At 36.4% G+C, this 17,140-nt stretch overlaps 1 protein-coding gene across 2 annotated transcripts in view; it reads left to right on the forward strand.

Annotated features, from left to right (window-relative positions):
- The first annotated feature begins 239 nt into the window (after positions 1 to 239).
- Positions 240 to 17,140, forward strand: part of LOC108703012 (cyclic AMP-dependent transcription factor ATF-2) — a 48,402-nt gene continuing 31,501 nt past the window's right edge. Inside the window, exons 1-6 of one of the 2 annotated variants that reach the window (XM_018238889.2) lie at positions 240 to 830; positions 9,420 to 9,489; positions 10,188 to 10,284; positions 11,734 to 11,852; positions 13,247 to 13,375; positions 15,015 to 15,190. In XM_018238889.2, coding sequence (XP_018094378.1) covers positions 9,442 to 9,489; positions 10,188 to 10,284; positions 11,734 to 11,852; positions 13,247 to 13,375; positions 15,015 to 15,190 — 569 coding nt within the window. In that variant the 5' untranslated portion in view covers positions 240 to 830; positions 9,420 to 9,441. The other variant, XM_018238890.2, reaches the window with a different exon arrangement.

The raw sequence follows: 17,140 nt of genomic DNA on the forward strand, positions 1-17,140 counted from the left end.
GGGGCAGACTAATTGGAATAGACCTTTTACAGGCAGAACCATGGCAAAATATACATCTGGTTAGTATTTTAAATCTCCTTATTTCACAAATAATAACATTGTTATAAGGAAAAAAAGCCGTTTTTGGGAACATCAGGACAACATTTTGATGTAAAATCCGGGAAAACATTACTTGAAATCAGGGAAATGCACCCACTGAAAAGCATTATATATTGGTGGGACCACAAATAAAAAATGTAAAACGCTGGAAAACTTAAAATTAGTGTACTTCAAATCGAGTTTTCACTGTATATGTTATTCCATGTTGCTTGCAGCATTCCAAATTATAAATTATAAAGTTCACACATTATGGTCAACAACAGCCATAACAATAGGAAATCATTTTACAGAGCCATCCACCACAGCAACGCAGTTTGAGCTCTAGTCCAAAAGTCCACAGAGATCTGGCGAAAAGGTTTTCTGCACAGACTGTAGCCCTTACTAACCACGAACCGAACGAAACATAACAGCTTGCCAGCTGGGCTTATCAAGGCTGTCAGTACAACGTAAACAAGACACGATATAGGTGCTAAAGACTTCCGGAACAAGCTCCGCCTCACCGCAGCAGACGCACCTATATCACCATCTTTACTCTTGGTACCAGCACTTGATTCGATTACGTCATCCAGTTTCTTGCGGCTCCATGTGCCGCCCTTTTCCCCTCCCCAGCAAGAGCCGCAGATACCAGCAGAACCACCCCCCACAACCGTCTGTCTGTCAATAGAGATATCGCGATACCTGACAAAAGCTGGTGGGATTTGGCCCTGAGCGAGGTACAGCCCTTCTAGAGGGTAAGTTTGTAAACACTGGAAGCTTGTAACGCTGGCAGCTCTGCGGCACTGGTTGCCACGGAAGGACTGGGTTTAGGAGTGTTAAAGGCGAGCAGAATGCCAAGGCTTGTTATGGCAGTGACCGCTCTGCTTGCCTGTGCACTGTAACATGGCGCCGCCGTAGGTCGGACTCTGAATGGATATTGGGGTACAGCCGGTGCTGATAGACTAACAAGGGAAGCCGCCTAACGACTACCGAGTCCAGTGGCCGGGTAGAAAGGAGGTGAGGTCTTTGTCAGTAGAAGCTGCTAAACCAGCGAGCCTTTCCTCAGGCTGCCATAATGTCTGGTTACCAAGGCAGCAGCATCCTCCTCTGGACCAGAGCTCTCGCATCAGTGCCCATATTACTGCGCTCCCTCCGCACGCGTGTTGTTCTTCCCTCTAATTCATGTCTTCATATATACATATATATATATATATATATATATATATATATATATATATTACCTTGTTGCGTGTAGTATTTAAGCATGTCTGCTATACCTTGGCATTTGTATTCTCCTTTTTTGTTTCTGTTCATGTTTATTGTCCTTACTAAAGATGAAAGAGTCACTCTGTGTCCATTCCATACAGACTTAAACTAAAGACCTAAATATGTCTGCTGAGACATTCTACAAAGGCTTAAACACAAGCCCCCATCCCATTCCCACCCCAGGTAATGGTGGAAAAAGAAGAACAAAGTCCCCTGGGGGTGGAATATATAAAAAATCAGTTATGTCCTACCAGCAGTACTCAGAGACTCAGGCAGGAAGTGATGTCACAGCAAGCTAATACTGCAGCTGCTATCCTAAACACAGAGAGAGATCTTCTAGAGCTTTTTACTCAGGTATGGTAAAACATTGTACAGAATAAATATAGCATTCTATCTTGCACTAATCTATTGGCAATAAAATGCCTCCATAGCTTTCCTTCTCCCTTAAATGACTATAGAAAAATTGCCATCACAACATCAACCAGCAGGGCATTCTACAACCTTACTATGCTCACTATGAAGAACCTCCTAAGCGGCTTCAAATGAAAATTCTGTTCCTCTAGACCAGTAGACCCAACCACTTGCTCGTGAGCAACAAATTGCTTACTGACCCATTGGATGTTGCTCCCAGTGGCCTCAAAGCAGGTGCTTATTTTTAAATTGCTAGCTTAAAGGCAAGCTTATTTGCTTAAAAAACAAGTGGCCTGGCAAACAGTCTCCTGTAGGCTGCACGTCCACATAGGGGCTACCAAATAGCCTATCACAACCCCTGTTTGACACCCACAAACTGTCATTCTCCAACTTTTATTTACATTTGAATGTGGCTCACGGGTTAAATATAAAGTTTGGGGACCCTTGCTCTAGTGTATAGAGGTGGCCTTTCTTTCTTTGACCTTTTTTATGAGGAAAAATATTCTCTATTTGTCTATTATGTCCTCTAATATGCATATCTTGAGTAGTCATGTCCCCTCACAAGCGCCTTCTCCAGAGAAAACAACACCAACTTTGACTGTCTACTGTCATACTTTAAATCTTCTATCCCTTTTTCCAATCTAGTGGAATCACTTAAGCATCCTGCATGGAACTTCTAGCTTTCCACAATTTAGTATCAGCAGCAAAAATAAAAATCGTTCGTTCAACGCTCATCTCAAGGTCATTAATAAACAAATGAAAAAGCAAAGGACCAAGGACAGATCCATGAGGTTCTCCAATAACAACACTTGTCCAATTAGAAAATGTTCCATTTACCACTACTTTTTGTAATTTATGCTGAGCCAGTTCTCTATCCAAGTACAAATATATTCTGTGTCAGTATTTTTTAATTTTTCAAGTAACCTTCTGTGTGTGTTGTACTGTGTCAAATGCTGTAGCAAAGTCTAAGTAGTTATAACTACAACTTTCAGCATCTAAAGAGTCTGCCTGTTGAACAATTGTTGGAGAACTACAGATCGGATTGATGTAGTCACTGAAAAAATAACCAAGAGTTCCACAGTGTAAAGGGCTCTTTGCTTGGAGGGGCATGGGAGGTTGTGGGCAAAAAAGCAAGGCTCAAACTGCTAATCTGTGCATTCTGGCAAATGACAGTAGGGCTGCTGTAAGAAGCCATAGACAGTCGCTATTTATTTTGCCTGTCAGGGGCTATTTGGGCATCTGTGTTTATTTAAAATGCCCATCATGCATCTTATTCTGGACCTGCACAAGTCAAATGCCTTTTCTGTCCTACATAGAAAGCCCTGCACCCAGTAATCCCTAATAAAAACCCCACCACTGACTGGGAAGCTATACAACAAAAACAGTTCAGGAAAGCTCAAACCTATATAAAAACCATACTAGCCAAAGTTTTCTAGCAGTGGTGTGTGTTGCACTTCCAGAATATTTAGGGCCTCCAGTTGTACATGACATGCCTATGTTTGGGCCTCATGCATCTGCAATTTTGTGTAGCTTGAACTTTAGTCATTGAGATCTTCACACTACTCTAGATTCCTGGGAGGCTTATATGGGTCTTTGCCCACCCTTACAGTCCAGCTGTGAATTTAGAAGGAGTTTTAACAGTCTGCACTGTTTGGTCCAACCCTGTTATTTACTCCACTATCTAGCGCATCTTCGTTTTGATTGCCGAAGTAATGCTAGTGAAAATTTGCCAGTGTTTGGCGCCCTGCACACAACTTTGCATTTTAGTAAATTAGCGTTGTCAGTGAATTTTCGCCTGGCGAAGTGTTGCGATGGCTGCGAAACCATCACTGGCAAATTTTTGCAGCTTAGTAAATTTACCACTAAGTGATAATTCTTACCCTAGCTGACCTTTAAACTAAGCCTCCCCCACCACTGCTTCAGTCCCCTAGAAAAGCTGAGCTCTACAGTCTGTGAACCACTGTTGTAAGGTTTCACAGTATGGAGGAAAGGTATTTAAAGAAAAGAGAGAAATTTCACTTGCTTCTTTCAAAGTGGTTATAACAAAATTTCTGTGAATTTTATGTATGGCTAAACTGCATAAAATTTTGTTTGATCAGATCAAAAGTCAGATCAAAAGATTATGATTGGTTACTGCCTAGTAACCAATCGGTGGAAACCAAGAGAGCTGAAAAGCAGGAAGTAGTGTTCTGACTATTATGTTAGACATCCAGTCACTCCAGCCTTTATACATTACATTTTTGGCTAACTAACTATATTAAAACATATATATTTTGCCCAGCCTATCTGTTTATCCAGTTTTAGTTTTATACTAAACAATTCCTTTAAGGGATGTCCCAACAGAAGCCTTTGTTGTCTGTACCCCAGGAAGTTATGAAGTGTTTGCCGCTAGTATCAGACTTGGGTTACTATGGATTTATTTTGTTTTTAAATATACCAGTACAAATGGTTTTGTGCCCTTATAAAACCATAGAAACGTAACAGGTAATAAGTAGGGTTGTGCAAATATTCAGTCAGTTAAAGGAATGTGAACACCAAAAAATTAAAATGTTTTTAAGGAATGACAATATAATGTACTGTTGCCTTGCACTGGTACAACTCGTGTGTTTGCCTCAAAAACACTACCAAAGTTTTTATAAACAAGCTGATGTGTAACTATGAGGGTAGTCATTCAAGCACAGCATACACAGTTGACAAATAAGTCCTGAGAAATCCCATTGTATAGTGCCGAGCTTATCTACTCTTAGCCTTCAATGGTTCTATAGCCTTTATGGCCACACAGGAGCTTGTTTATATAAACTATTGTAGAGTTTCTGAGGCAAACACACCAGATTTACTAGAGCAGCACAACAGTACATTATATTATCATTACTTTAAAAGAACTTTTTTTTGTTTGTTTTACTGTTCCTTTAATCATCATGATTCTAGAGAGCTCTTGTTAAATTTGTTTGTGAAAAACTGCGTTAGCTGTTTCATTTTGACACCCCGCCCCCAAAAGCATTGATGGTTACATGGGTGTTTGCATTTATAAGAGGCAATTATATGTTTTTCACCTCCAGTAAAAGACTAAGGGGCAGATTTACTAAGGGTCGAATATCGAGGGTTAATTAACCCTCGATATTTGACTAGGAACTAAAATCGTTCGACTTTGAATATCGAAGTCGAACGATTTAGCGCTAATCCTACGATCGAACGATCGAAGGATTATTCGTTCGATCGAACGATTAAATCCTTCAAATCGAACGATTCGAAGGATTTTAATACAACGATCGAAGGAATATCCTTCGATCAAAAAATCACAGGCAAGCCTATGGGGACCTTCCCCATAGGCTAACATTGAGTTCGGTAGCTTTTAGCTGCCGAACTAGGGGGTCGAAGTTTTTCTTAAAGAGACAGTACTTCGATTATCGAATGGTCGAATAGTCGAACGATTTTTAGTTCGAATCGTTCGATTCGTAGTCGAAGGTCGAACTAGCCCATTCGATGGTCGAAGTAGCCCAAAAAACACTTCGAAATTCGAAGTTTTTTTAATTCGAATCCTTCACTCGAGCTTTGTAAATGTGCCCCTAAAAGTAACAGAAGGGATCTTACATAGATTTTGTAGCAGATTTCTCCAGCAGTGCAGATTTCCTTGTTCACATGATAGTAGAGACAGATTGGACAGCATTACTCATACACATACTGATCTGACTTAATGACTTGATTTGGAAACCCATTCTTTTGTACATACAGTGGGCCTACACAGGGTTCAAACTATTTTAAGGTTGTTGTGCTTTGGGGTCCATTTTATAGCAACTGGCGAATTTGCAACAGTTTAGTGGCCACAGCCATCATCATCTGCTTTCTGTCTCTAACATTAATGAGAGCTGAGACTTAAGTATAAATACAGCTAATTTCACACATTTCTATTGCCTCTAAGGAACTAAAGGTGTTAAAGTAACAGCTGTCACTTTTAGCATCTACATTAAAAATTGCTAGGTACCTGATTTCTGGTTCTTGTTAAAAAAATGCATCTGTGAATCGAAAGAGAGGGAAATGCTTAATCTATCAATTGCCAAGGTCTTTCACATAGCTATGACTCCTCTTTACATCCACATCCAATCTTGTGACCCTAACCAGCTACATGGGACAGTCAGGATGGCTGCATCACAGTTGCTGCATTTAATGGAAAAGTTTACCATTGATTAAACTTTTGTTTTAGGTGGCCTATTTTAAGCAATTTTTATTATTTTTCTGCCTCTTCTTGGCCTGCACAAAATGCCATCTCTGAGCTCTGCAACCAGATAATAGATTAACTCTAAGACTTCATTTTTATCCCAATCTTTGTTTTTAATGTTTATATTACTCTTTAGGCTCTGTACTTTATTTTTTTATTCTGAATGCCAAACTGATACCTGGTTGTTAGGGTAATTAAGCCTTAGCAACCAGATGCATGTAAATGAAACATGCATTTGACATACTCAAAAACTTGCAAAAAAAACACCAGTTTGTAAGAACCCTAAAAGATGAAGTAACCCTAAAATGCCATATTTAATATAATGAACTTACAGTATAGCACCAGCCTAAACTTTCATCTTCTCAATAGCAGCAATGATCCAGGACTTCAATCTTGCCACAGGGGGTCACCATCTTGGAAAGTGTCTGCGACACTCACATGCTCAGTGGGCTCTGAGCAGCTGTTGAGAAAAAAATGAAAATTAGGTTGGTCTGTAATATAAGCTGATGCTACAACGCTGATTATTAAATTGTGATGCTAGTCGCACTGGTTTATGTGCCACAATTTAGTAATTATCTGTATTAATCACTTATCAGCATTATATTGTGACATTTATGTTCTATTTTGACTCAGTCCCTAAGCTCAGTAATTGACACAGAGCATGTGCAGTGAATCATCTTAATAGAAGATGGGGCTACAGGGGCATCTTTAGCGGCACAGATCTTCCCTGCAAAGGAGATCGGGTTGCCTTGGGCTGAAGCCCAAAACATAATGTACATTTCTAGCCTACTTCTTTAGTTAGGCTTTAGTTCTCCTTTAAAATTCTTAAGCCTGAGAGCTCTACAACAAAAAAAAAAATTATTGCAGTTTTTTTAATTCTAAGGATAATGTGTCAATCCTGCCTACAGAAGTGGAATTTGTAAGATCCCATATCCTTGTACAGTATGCTGATTTCCAAATGTAATAATTTATTAATACAATATAGCCTGTATATGAAATAGAAAAAGACTTGGCACAATCCCTGAGGAATACAACTTTACAGTTAACTGTTATTCCTTTGAGCTTTTACCATTAACCTCAACACTGTCCTCTCCTGTCCTTCTAGCCAAGGTTGTTTCCATTCCACAACCGGTATGGAAAACCTTGCTGAAATATCTGCAATATTAACTTTTCCATCTTGGTCTACTATTTATCTGTAGTTGCTTTAATCCTCCATTTTGCACATTTTGTAAACGGATAAAAGTATTGCTTTAGCTGTTCTCCAGGCTTTAGGAGCCACTCCTTTGTTGCTTCATAGCCATAAAGAAGCTTCGAAGCTGATAAAGGAGAAAAAACAGGATACTCAACAGATAAGCTCTGTAGTATACAATGGGATTCTTCAGAACTTACAGTATGTGTTATTATTTATGGCTGCCCCCATGGCTTCACAGCAGCTTGTTTTTATAAACTGTAGTTGTTTTTCTATAGCACCATATTTAGTGGTGGAGGGCAGCAGTGCATTATATTGTCATTTCTTTAAAATACTTTAATCTTTTGGTATTACTGTTCCTTTAAGTTCCCCACATTTTACATTTTTTATGTGGTCCCACCAAATTATAATGCATCTCAATGGGTGCATTTCCCTGATTTTAAGTAATGTTTTCCTGGATTATACATAATAATGTTGTTCCCAAAAATTGCTGTTTGTCCCCTGTAAATGTTAGTATTAGTGAAATAAAGAGGTTTAACATACTAACCAGATGGATATTTTCCATGGTTTTTCCTGTAACTAGTCAATTCCAATAAGTCTGCACATCATAAAGTCATACACAGATCGCTTATTGTTTTAGGTTGTACAAGAGGTCTTGCACATACCCCCCAAAATGTAAAATTAATGCTGCAATGTTTAACCCTTGTTCTTAACCAGTAAATATTTCAAAGTAAAACTGATTTATGTGCTTATCTCCTTTCAGTTCTTGAAGAAAAAGTTGCAACAAATTTCCCTGATTTTAAATTTTCTCGAATTTTACACAATTTTTTCCTGGTCCCCTGGAAAAACATAAAATGAGGGTTCTACTGTTTATTCATTAAATGAATAATGAGACTTAGAGCAGAAAATATTTTTTACTTTATTAAGCTTCATTTAGTTGTTTTGTATTATAACTTGTAACTTTACTGTTGCTCTAAGTTACAATACTCATCACTGATTGAGAAAGTCAAAGTCATTTTAGATCAAATGCCCATCAATGACTCAATTTCTGAGCTCCTAAGGCAAGAGATCTTAGAGACAATGGACCCCAGTATACCCCAATGTACCAGTTGCTTACGTTCTGGTGTATGTTGGTGGCAGCACCAGGCTAATTACTTGCTTTGCTGAAACAAGTATCTGGATCTTTCTTCAAGTAATATGGTCTTTTCATCAGACTTACTCCAATAAGACAAAAACTCTGCTTATTAAGATCCAGTTTATATGTTAATTTTGTATAATATCAAGCCTTGCAAACAGTAAAGGTGTGAAGTCTGTTTCAGAAACAGTTTAATGAAGTGGTAGGAAGTGTATATTTGTGCATTCCTATATTACCAGTGGAAATACATTTATTTGAACTATTTTTGTTATGCTTAAAGGTGTATAAGCCTTGTAGAAAGCTGCATGTAACTTATGATTTAGCTTTGTCTTGAGTTTTTTGATTTATAGTTTCTTGCACCGCAGCTCTTACAGGACCCAAAGCTCCATTGTAGATCCAACAGAATTCCAAATAAATCCTGGTGTTGTATGTGCAGTTTCAGAAATAGTGTTTGAATTTAGGGCTTAGAGGTTTAAACAACGTCCTTAAAGCAACAGATGGATACACTATACAGTATTGGTCCTCCTGCTGTTTGGTTACAGTGTAGTGATGGTAAACCCACAAGACACACTAATCCCCCCCCCCGCCCATTGGGAATTAGACTGCAGATGTTCTAACAAAGGGAAATTATTGTGCAATGCAGACTTGCCGACATTACACTATAATCAAACAGCAGGAATGCCTGCAAAGCATTGTTTGTGTTTGGTCCTAAAAGGAAGATATTTAACCCGCCCTGCATTGAACACATTAAACAAGACCATGGAGCCTTCATTAAATGGGATATAAAGACTTTAAAACATTTTTATTTATTAATATTTTTTTTTATTCTAAGCACCAATTTAGAAACTTTGTTACATCTTTTTCTCAGAGGAGGGTAGGCATTGAGCCTAAAGGGTTCTCAAGATTTAGAACAGTGAATTGGAGTAGGCAATAATAAAGATGTATAGAGAAGAAAGGAAATATTACCGTAGTATACTGAGATAATAACTGGAACTAAAATGAAAAAGAGTTTGATATTCAATAGAGAAAACAGAAGCAATGAGGTAAATTAGATGGAGACAATTCCTTTGTTAGGAAATGTAGCACTTTATCAGTTTATTTATTAAACATGCTTTCTGTACTTATAGGTAAAACAAGGACCTGGGGAATATGAGTGATGACAAACCTTTTGTATGCACTGCCCCTGGATGTGGCCAGGTATTTATATACTCATCATATTTCTCTGTTTCCAAAATTCTAGTGTAGTGTAGTTGTAAATTAATTCACACAGAACATAACTATGCTTTTGTTGTATAAATTTTGCAATTAATCTAAGGTGTTTTCCTTAAGATGGTATTTCTGTGTATTCTTCAATAATGATTTTCTATGTCTCCCAAACACCAATTTATAGTTAATACAGGCAGTGCTACAGTATAAGGCTGTATGGGGGAAATGTAATAAAATTCGAAGAGGAGCAAAACTTTGCTAATACAAATTCGCCTGTGACAATGTAATATTCCTTATTAGGCTTTTATTGCATTGTGAATATTAATTGCGCGTTGCAGACTTTTAACACGTGCCCTGGAGTTTCGCTAAACATTTTGTTGCAAAAAATAATTTGTGATTGTGAAATTTTATTACATACACTGTGAATGCGCAAAGCCAATTTGGTCTCAAACATTGTGAGGAAGTCATTGAGGTCTTTAATCAGTCAAAAATGGCTCAAACATGGCCACTAATGTTCTCAAATGTTTTTGCGCTAACTAAACATATTACTTTCCCCCATATGATCTTAAAAAAGAAAGATTTGTTCTTACATTAGTATATATACTTGGAAAATGCTAATACTGACCAGTTGAAAAATCTTTAAAATTTTTTTTTTTAAATGTTCATAATAATTGTATTTTTACCCACAGCGTTTTACTAATGAGGACCATTTGGCTGTACATAAGCATAAACATGAGATGACATTAAAGTTTGGACCTGCTCGGAATGACAGTGTAATAGTTGCAGGTTAGTGAACATGAAAAGAAGCCATTGATATCAAGTGCTGAGTATATTTGCAAAGAAAATAAGATTGATAAAGTTACAAAAACGTAGTTTTCTGTAGTGATAAAAAAATAGCTATTCGGCTTCTTCTGTCTGCCCCCTCTAAATATTATCACGTTTAATTTTTTAATAATAATTTTGACCTTCCTGTTTGACACCCTCTAGCTTCTACAAAACCTTTCTGAAAAAAAAGACACTGCTTTTGAAACTACTTTTTACTCTAGAATGTCTTCTTTCCCTAAATGTGTTCCCTGATTTAATCTAAATATGCATTTTCATAGATATCATCAACATTTATAACTTTGCAATGGATTCTGTCTGGTGATTTAAAAATTATGATAAAGCAAATAATATCAATTTAAATGTAATTTCTTTGCTACATGTACACCATAGCTCTTGTTTTTTCATTTTGTTTTTAAATATTGTTAGATTAATGTTGCTTGGCCATCTGTGTATTGGTGTAAACAGAAGTGCACACATCTGGTTGTTGTCTTCACTTCCCAGGTTTAATTACATAACAATCTTTAAACATTGAATAAGAAAGCTGGCCAGTATTTTTAGAAATTCCATGAGCTGGAATAGAGAATTTGATAGCTTCTTGTTATGAAAAGTATTAAGGTATGGAATGAATTATCTTGAATATTGGAACATGGGAACAAGGGGGTTTCTGTTATTTACAACAGCATTACTATAACATAATATATGGAATTGCATCAATGCGATATATAGTAATATTTTTTTTAATAGTTGACTTTCTCTGCAATGACACTGAGGGGCTGATTTATCAAAAGTAAGGTTTTAGGTCATTTTCACAATTCAAGAAAAACCGCAGCAAAAAAACGCGTATGAATATAATCCAGCATATTCTTTGGAACATTGAATAGTCACGAGTTATTAAAAAATAAAACCAGAAAAAGTCACCAGAAAAAACTTACCAAGTACAAGCTGGCTAGGTTTAATAGGAGTCAATGGGAATTGCCTCTCACAGCTTTAATTATATACTTATTTTCCTAGTTTATTAAAACATTCACTTTTTTTAACCTCATTGAAAATGAATGGACAATGTGATTCTAGCTGTTTGTTTATGAGAAAAATGCACAAGGAAATATTCTGTTGCATGTTTTATCTTAAATAAGATAGCATTCAAGAAAAAAAGTTGCACAAGTTTTGTCACAGTTTTTTTCTAAACATGCCTCTGAGTTGTCAAGAAATGTCTGCCTTTTAAAAATGATTTCATTATTTTAATAATTTATTTAAATATTTACATACATTTTATTAGCCATCTTTTAATGGTCCTGTGGTTCTGTTTGGTTGTTATGGACATACATGGCAGTTTAGGAAGGGTCAGAATCGAAAAAAAGCATGCAAACAATTATTTCGCATCATTTGTTCTGCTAATTTTTTGTCACTTAGATCAAACACCAACACCAACTCGTTTTTTAAAGAATTGTGAAGAAGTTGGTTTGTTTAATGAACTAGCAAGTCCATTTGAAACTGATTTCAAAAAGGCCTCTGATGATGACATAAAGAAGGTAGGTGATTAAGAAATTCTGCTCTCGTTTAATTAAATATGCATAGAGACCAACTGAGGGGCTCATTTATCAATGATCATACCTTGCGTTCATGAAATATGAAGTAAGAAACCATGAGAGAGATCATATTCTCTTCTGGCGGTTTCTTATATCAATGTTTTTCTAAATATAAAACACTTCCAAGTTTTTTTTTTTTGCATTGTACAATCTTTCATAAATCACTCAAAGATTAAGTTAAGTTATCAAAAGCACTTTTTTTGTTCTTTTGAAGGGAAAAAATTGAAACCATTGCTATTCAAAAAAGCTATAAAAGATGCACATTGTAAATACTTCACACAGCAGCTTAAATCTGTTGAAGCTTTAACAAGCAGGGATGCACCAAATATAGAATTCAGTCAAATTCTATTGTATCTTGGAAAAAAAAGATCTATCCAAATCTGTCATAGTCAGCCAAACTGGATCAAAACACATGGGGTATTAAAGATGTAGAATTTTTTATCTGTTTGGAATTTTGATCTGTTTATAGATTTAGTAAAACTTTTCTGATAAAATAATTATCCTTAACCAGGAAAGTTTTAACGAATTGACATGTTCTTACTCGCTTATTTATATCCCATGTGGGATGAAAGGATTCAGACAATTCAGACAATTATTCTCCAGTTATTTTAAATGAGTGTCATACATCTCTACTGCTCACAATGAATTAATTACAGTTTTAGATTTGTATTTTCAAAGTAGGATATGGATTAGGTGTATTTGTTTTTTTCCAAATATGATGGATTCATGCAAGATCTTTTATAAGTTAATAAATATAATTATTAGTTATTTAAAAAGTTACACATTTCAAAAATATATCTTAACAAATGCATTTATTTCAACTAAATCTGATGCGGTGGCATTCCATTAAAATTTAACTAGTCATTGCGCTGTAAAATGATCCGCTATTTCTTAAATACATATATTTGTTTTAATACACTGAATATGTGTGTTTTAATGGAAATATGCAGAGAAATCATGTTCTGTACATTTAATAAACTGCAGCTCACACACATAAAATACATCTCACCGTTATATAAATAGGATGTATTTGTGCTACAATATATTTTACAAAACACTTGTTTTTTTAACTTAATTACAATGACATTTTAATTGGTAAAATTCAACTGGATCAAATCACTAGTTTTTTAATCTGTTTTGATTCAGCTTTGTCATAGATTGAATGATCTATTCAGATAACACAATTAGTTTAAATCAAAGTGCTAAGCAAACTCAGCCTGTTCTTCTTTACTTTAACGCTGAACCACACAGAAATGTTTTTGTTTTTTGCCTATTTTATTTTGTTTGTATTGGGTTACTATAACAAATCAACAACTGCTATTGTCATTTTATTTCAGCTGCCCTTAGATTTGTCTCCTCTTGTAACACCAGTTATAAGGAGCAAAATTGAGGAGCCGGTTATAGTTGAAACAACACATCAAGACAGTCCAATACCTCACCCAGAGTCTACCACAAGTGATGAAAAGGTGTGAATTTTTTCAAAATCAGTTTGATGATAACAGTTTGTTATAATAAATAAAATGTATATGTAATTCTAAGCTAATATTTATGCATTACTTATTTTCAGTGGTTTTAAAGTTATTTTAAAATTTCCACTTCTGAAAGCAGTTTCTGTTGAGCTGATTCACAGCCCTGTGAAGAATCACGCAAGGCTAATTTCTACTGCATTGTTTCAGGAGACAGAAAAACTTGTTTGTTGTTTTTTGCAATAACATTTAAAAGTAACTTTAAAACCACTGAAAATATTTAATGCATGTGTAGTAGAAAGTTGCAGAAAATTTCATTTCATTACGGTAAATAACATTTCACTTTTAGGTTTATGTCCTCTGTAATGTTTTGGCATACTAAACTACTTGATAAAACGGAAATGTATAAAGTGGCTTTAAAAGTAAATAAACCTAGAGCACTGGAATGGGAAATGTACGATAAAATATCAGACTCAGAATTGTTCAGAGCCAATCCTTTTTGCTCTGTGCAAAATATGTTTAATTTCTTCATTATTTACAGTATACCCTCTGCCATGTATCTGTGTTGATTGCCATCTTCATTTCTGGCAGAAAGAGAATGTACAATGCAACAGCAAATGTAAACTTAGTCTATTTCTCACCCTTCAGCTTAATGTTTTCCAAATGACCTTTGAAATTTAATAGTGCCTTAAACAGTATGTACTCAAGTTTTGTATTCATCCCTAGGCTAAAGGCAGATAGAGCGTTGGTTCCGATACTCTCAGGCTACGTATTTTTTTCAGGCTGCAAGAAGCAGATCCACACTTTGCTAGATCTCCATTAATTTGAATAAGACCCTCTTGTGTGCAGTCATACATAACGGAGTGGAGATTGGTCTGAAAGGAGGTCAGTTCTGCTGCGTGTGACTGCACTCAGGTAGATTTTATTCAGATCAATGGAGATGGGGGCACCGAGTGGATCTGCTTCTCTCAGCCTGAAAAAATCACAAAGGCTGAGAGCAGCGGAGCCAGTGCTCTGTTTGTCCTCAGCTTTAACCCTTCTCCTTTTGTTTTACTGCCACATGCAACTTCAAACCAAACTTAATGTTATCACAAAATGAGTACAAAGCATAGCATTTCTTTCTTTATCTTGTTCCTATCATTTGATCAAATGGGAAAGTAAATGTCATCATATAGTTCTGTGGTCTTTTAAGATTTACTTGCCTTGAGTAAAAGATAGTCTCCTGGCACACAGGGTGTTTTGTTGACCACTGCCAGGCCCATAGCCACTATGGCATCTGTAGATCCTGACCAATGCCCATCACTGCCTGACCAATGGCATCACTGCCCTATTTTAAGCACACGTGTTGCTTTTCATTCTGCAATATTCAGATAAATAACAAGTTAAGAGGGGTGTTTTCTTTTCCACCACTGTTCTCTGCCAGAGGCCAGCGGAAAACAACCAAGTACCATAAGCCTCAAATGAAAGCAAGCGTTCAGAACCATCTCAGAAATATTTTCATGAGTAGAAGTTTAGGTCTTTTAAATTCCTATCTTCAAATCAAGTATTTCCGACAATTTTGCAAGAATCATGTAATAGGCTAATGTGTTATTAGGAATACATATGGGAGCCATATTAACAGACTTATTTCATTTTGTAGGAGGTGCCATTGCCTGCCGCACAACCAACACCTACCATTGTACGTCCTGCGTCTCTTCAGGTTCCTAATGTCCTGCTTACAAATACAGATTCAAGTGTCATTATTCAACCGGCAATACCTTCACCAACATCCAGCACTGTAATCACGCAAGCCCCTCCCGCTAACAGACCAATAGTGTAAGTATACCATAGTGTTGCTTTGTAATTATAATACAAACTATCCAAGCCATTTTTAACTCTGTGGTACCCAGCAGGGTTTACTATAGTGGGTAGTAACCAAAGTGAGACTGTGTCCTCTACTATGCAGGATTTGATTAAGGTCGGTGGTTGCCAGCTAAGAATGCTGGGATCCCTTTCAAATTTGTATAGCTTTTGGAATCACTAGTTACTAATTGTCCTTTTGCAGCCATTGGCACTACAGATCAACACACATAAAAGAATAAAAGTTAAAAATAAAACTACTTGCAAGATGGCAGTAGCAGGCGAGAGAAATGAGTATAATTTGCAATAGCAATGTGGGCTACCTGCTGGAAAACCTCTGGTGAAAGGAAAGATAGTTCTGAGAGAGGAAAAACGTTAGCAAAACACGCAACATTATTTTAAAACATCCTGTTTGAGGCACTTTCTTCCTTGCTTCCTCCACAAAACAATCTCTAAAACAGCCTATATGCTACTTTATAATTAATAGTTGAATAGTTAATTTGGTTAAAAAAACTACAGTAATTCTGTTGTTTTTCAATATATGTCTCAGCATTACTGACAAATGGAAACAAACATTTGTTTGTGTATATATAAATATTTTTTTATACAAATGTTACTAATGTATGTATATACCACAGAGATGAAATACACCCATATTTAGGGCAGCAACCTTGCCTTGAACCACCATTTCGTGATGGTCTGTGTGCTGCCTCAGAGATCACCTGACCAGAAATACTTCAACTCTTAACTGTAACAGGAAGAAGTGTTGAAGCAAAAGATAGTCTGTTAATTGGCTCGTGACCTAACATGTATGGTTTGTTAGTTTGTTTGTGTGCACAGTGAATCGTACGATGCCAGGGGGCGCCACTTATTTTTTAAAATGACAATTTTCTATTTATGATTACCCATTGGCACATACTACTAGAATAGTATATTATTATGAAAATGGTTTATTTACATGAAGCAGGGTTTTACACGTGAGCTGTTTTATTCAATATCTTTTTATAAGACCTACATTGTTCGGGGGGTATAGTTTTCCTTTAAATAAAAATTGCACGTTAACCAAGCAGGCCATAGGAATTGGCTTTGCATTAATGTGTCAAAAAATAAAGCATATGTTTAATCTTCCTATTAAAGGGGGTTTTCATTTTGTATTACTTGTGGTTTTTGAGTTATTTCGCTTTTTATTCCGCAGCTTTTCAGTTGGCACTTTCAGCAACATGGTTGCCAAGGTCCAAATTATCGTAGCAACCATGCATTGATCTGAATAGACTGAAATATGAATAGGAGAGGGTCTGAATAGAAAGATGAGCAATTAAAAGTGGCACTAACAAATGTGTAGTCTTGGAGATCATCTATTTTTTAGATAGGGTCAGTGACCCCATTTGAAAGCTAGACAGAGATAGAAAAAGAAGGCAAATAATTCAAAAGCTAGAAAAAGTGAAGACCAATTGAAACGTTGCTTAGATTTAGCCATATTATAACATAATGAAATTTTACTTAAAGGAGAAGAAAAGTCTTTTTTGCTTGGGGTGCCAACAGTTAGGCACCCCCAAGTGAGTGTATTTACTTACCTGACACCCCGGGCTGGTGTTTCTATCAGCAGAAACCTGCATTAGCCCAGGGGTTATTCCAGCAAACGATTCTCTTCCTGCTTCTTCTTTCCTCTTATAGCTGTGCATGCGCAATAGAGTGAAAAGCCTAACTAACAAAAAAGCTGGCTATTTCATTCTGCTGTGCATGCGTCTGCCCTGGGAAATTTGAAGAAGGAAGAAACGAAGAAGGCGATAGCTCTGTGGTGCTCACTGGCAGAACACCGGGTCAGTGTAGTTTTTTACTGATAGAAACACTGGCCCCGTGTGTCAGGTAAGTATATACAATCACTCAGGGATACCTACTTTTTTGGGACCCAAAGTTAAAATAACT

This window comes from Xenopus laevis, chromosome 9_10S (genome assembly GCF_017654675.1).
Source record: "Xenopus laevis strain J_2021 chromosome 9_10S, Xenopus_laevis_v10.1, whole genome shotgun sequence".
NCBI classification, from domain to species: Eukaryota; Metazoa; Chordata; class Amphibia; order Anura; family Pipidae; genus Xenopus; species Xenopus laevis.